This window comes from Priapulus caudatus, unplaced genomic scaffold (genome assembly GCF_000485595.1).
Source record: "Priapulus caudatus unplaced genomic scaffold, Priapulus_caudatus-5.0.1 Scaffold954, whole genome shotgun sequence".
NCBI classification, from domain to species: Eukaryota; Metazoa; Priapulida; class Priapulimorpha; order Priapulimorphida; family Priapulidae; genus Priapulus; species Priapulus caudatus.
This window is the reverse complement of record NW_014578015.1, coordinates 115,659-119,618: the sequence shown is the minus strand read 5'-3', so window position 1 is coordinate 119,618 and position 3,960 is coordinate 115,659. Positions and strand designations below refer to the sequence as shown.

General features: G+C 44.5%; 1 protein-coding gene across 1 annotated transcript in view; it reads right to left on the bottom strand.

Moving 5' to 3' along the window:
* The window catches only part of LOC106814631 (serine protease inhibitor dipetalogastin-like), a gene marked incomplete at its 3' end in the record, with an annotated part of 3,616 nt that extends 645 nt beyond the window's left edge, over positions 1–2,971 (bottom strand). Inside the window, 1 exon segment of the mRNA XM_014818969.1 lies at positions 2,271–2,971. Within this exon segment, the coding sequence (XP_014674455.1) occupies positions 2,271–2,352 (82 nt within the window).
* Between the last annotated feature and the right edge of the window lie 989 nt (positions 2,972–3,960).

Below are 3,960 nucleotides of genomic sequence, written 5' to 3'. Positions count from 1 at the left end.
AGTAGATTGACTTGCAGTCAGATAGCACCCGGCAGTTAGATGCGATATGATATGACTACTAGGCACTTAGGATATGACTACTAGGCACTTAAAAAAAAAAAACCCTAACCCTAACCCTAACCCTAACCTAACCTAAACCCTAAACCTAACCTAAACCCTAACCCTAACCCTAAAAAAAAAAAAAATTAAATTAAATTAAAGTGCCTAGTAGTCATATCATATCGCATCTTTCTGTCCTTTGCTATATCAGCAAATTTTGCACAGGGGAGAGATAGTGATCCGCTAGGGGACGGCTCTGATTAGCTAATTTTGTCTCTTATTTATTTTATTTTTTATTATTTTTTGCAAATTTTGTTTTATTTTTGAATTAGGAATAGGGTTAGGGTTAGGGTTAGGATTAGGGTTAGGGTTAGGGTTAACTGATTTCTATATCCACAACTTATTTCTATATTCACTATCTCTCCCCTGAGACCTACTATATATCAGCACCGGTCGCATATCATCGTCGGCGGCGGCAACATGAAACGCCACGAAGGCCGAGCGGACGTATCCGCTGCAGTTCTCAGAAGCTGGGTGTGCGTACGTCCGTCCGTTCTCGTTATCGTCACGTATACGAAACTACGATAACATCCGGCAGTGCGCCTTGCAGCGAGCTTTCACGAGCCATATACACAATGGCTCTCGCTCGCGCGCGGTTATGTGCCAGACCATGGCTATAGGCCAGGCATGGTCCGAGGGACGGCCCCCCACGGTTACAATGCTAAATCTAGATTATAGCATATCTAGACTATCATGTTGTATTACGCCCATGGTCACAGCAGTACGACGAAGGTCGTGTCTTTCTAGGCGGTCCCGCTCTCACACGCCACACGCCACACACCACACGCCACACGTAAACCCCATTATCATCTGCTGCTCCGCATTGACCTTGAACCTCGAACTACGTTCATTCGTCTTGGCGTTCGCCTTATATTCCCATATATATATATATATATATATATATATATATATATATATATATATATACTTGCCAAAGGGGATGAGGATACCGAGCGCATTCAATGGATAAGTTAAACTCGTTAACACTAACAGAATGTCCGTTGCCAGACACGGCAGTATAGCCCCCCAGGGAGTAAATGCATGCTTGCTTGCTACGCATGCTGCCTGCGTGCCAACTCCGCTCACGCAAGCACGCTGATACAGCACACCACGAGGCCTACTAATTCTAAGTACTGCGACGCTGCGACCACCAAAGATTCAAGATATAGAAAGCGTCAATCATAGATGTCACCAAGAAAAAAAGCAACGCGCAACTTGTGCGCACCTATATACTATCACGAGCCGATAATAAGTGTGAGCTATAGCGCCAGAGTAATAGCGAGCAGATAGCAGATATAGAGTACAAATTGTGATACAAGAGTTAGATGCTATCAGGAGTGAATAATAATAGAAATTGAGTCTATTATTAATGAATAATAATATAAATTAAATATATTATTAGTGATTATTAGAAATTAAATCTATTATTAGTGAATAATAATATAAATTAAATCTATTATTAGTGAATAATAATAGAAATTAAATCTATTATTCACTCCTGATGCGATCTATGTACGCCCCTAAAGGTTTGAGCTCGCTCTAGCTGCTAGTCTAGTTGTCTTGTGCTTGTGCTATAAAGCGAAATTGCGATGCAGTGGATGACCACGCGCGCACCGCTATAAACTTTATGTTTATATTCGAGGCGTCATATATACGCGCCTGCCTGTTTCCTTCCATGTCTGACGCCATAGGAGGTACGGAGGAGACGAACTAAAACACGACATCGTATTCGAATTGGACGAATCGCAAACGTTCGGTTAATTAATGGTGTCTCGAAAGATATGAACAACTTGTATCTATTTATTTATAAAATTTCTATGGCAGTAATTATTACGCCCACGCGTCACGGCTCCATGTACGCGTGTCCGCTCTCTCTGAGCAGTGCGCGCTCTCTTTTTCTTTCTCTCTCTCTCTCTCTGTTTCTCTCTCTCTCTCTCTCTCTCTCTCTCTCTCTCTCTCTCTCTCTCTCTCTCTCTCTCTCTCTCTCTCTCTCTCTCTCTCTCTCTCTCTCTCTCTCTCTCTCTCTCTCTCTCTCTCTCTCTCTCTCTATATATATATATATATCTATATCTATATATCTATATATATATATAATATGTGTGCATACGTGAGTGTGCGTGCATGCGTACGTGCGTGCGTGCGTGCGTATGAGTGTACTTTGCACCACCTACCGAATGAGGTACTGACGAGAATGAGGCAAGCCAGCAGTCGGTATCCGTGTATCGCCAGATGAAGGCCTCGTGTAGCATACATGATGGTTTCCGTGTAGCTATAATCCCTCTTCGATGTAGAGCTATATGCGACAGCAACCGCACACACGTTCACTCTTGTTACTTATCTTTACTTGAAATCCGCTTCCGATTATATATCTCCGTAGGTCGCTCTTTTATTTGGTACACGCTTGTTCTATGTGTTTAGCACTGTTTCTACGGATTAGTTGCGCTCAGTAGTTATACTGTGTAGGTACACAAACTCTCACTTTCTGTCCTTTCGCTCGCGCTCGCGCCTTGTGGTGCTTAGCGCGTGTTGTGACCCAGTAGCCCGTTTCGTCAGTCTAGCAATTTGGCGCGTTCAAGGGGCATTCGCTGCGTCGTCACTTCTCTCGTTGCTTTACTTCTCACTTCGGACGAGGCACGTGGCGAAATAAAACACGTTAGGTTAGCCAAAAGCTGCGGCACAACAATTCTCGATGAAATTCACAATTCGACAGTTTTCCCCGACGCCGTGGTTCGTATATATAAGCACCAGTAGCAGCAGCAGCAACACAAAGAGGAGGGGGAGGAGGATGAGAGGGAGGAGCGCACACCGGACAGCGCTCAGACGCGGGCAGCTATTCGCTACTTCACTCCCGGACACGCATCTCCGCATGAGACGTGGCGGCTCGGGCGTGACGCCACCAGCCGCTCCCGGACGTTCGCGTCATGGTCGGCGCTAGGCACGGATTTGTCGGTGCGTCGGAGCGAAAACGAATGCTCTGTTGTATGCTGCGATAGAAGGTCGTGCCGCCTCGTCCCGACAGTGCGCGGCAAATACCTGTTCACGGTTAGTTAGTTTCCGATGCTGACATGCGGGCTCCTCGCATAATAGCACGTACATGGCTAGCACGTATCTCTGGCTCGCGACACCTCGGGCGATCTGCTAGGAGGTGACGGGCTGTTGACGTCATCGTTGACGACAACACGAATGTTTGCGAACGTCACTATGAGCACTCAAAGCAAAACAATGGCCGCAATATTGCGGCGATTTGGTTGGCGCGTAGTAAAATGTTTACCGTCTGCGTTTAAGCTCTAAAAGTGTATACTTCATATATAAAACGTAAATAAATGTCAAAAGTTGTGTACGAGTTCTTGAAATAATATCGTTTTTACAGCATCTATACAGCTATAGATAAAATACCAATGTGCCGTTTTCAAATTAACGTCGTCACATTATATTAATTAATAGTACAATTAATCAATCTATCCGTGAACAGTTTCACAGAATTACTGTTTTTCAAAATCTCCGATAATTCCAACGATTATTTCATGTAATATTTTAATGCAAACAAGAGCAAGCACCCAACATTGGCACGAAAACAACAATAACATATCACTATTATTATTGTTATTATAATTTTTTATAATAATTTATTACCTCCGCGTTGCAAACGGAGGTCATGCAATCGCTCGCGTGTGTGTGTTCGTGTGTGTGTGTGTAGCCAGCAGCGAACCAGCTGTTATACACACGCTCAACCGATCGATCGATTCCGCACCAGTTCGCCTTAGGCCGTCCAGTCAGCAGCAGCTCGCCTTAAGGCGTCCAGCCAGCAGCAGCCAGCAGCGAGCCAGCTGTTATACACATGTATACATGTTACACGCTCGC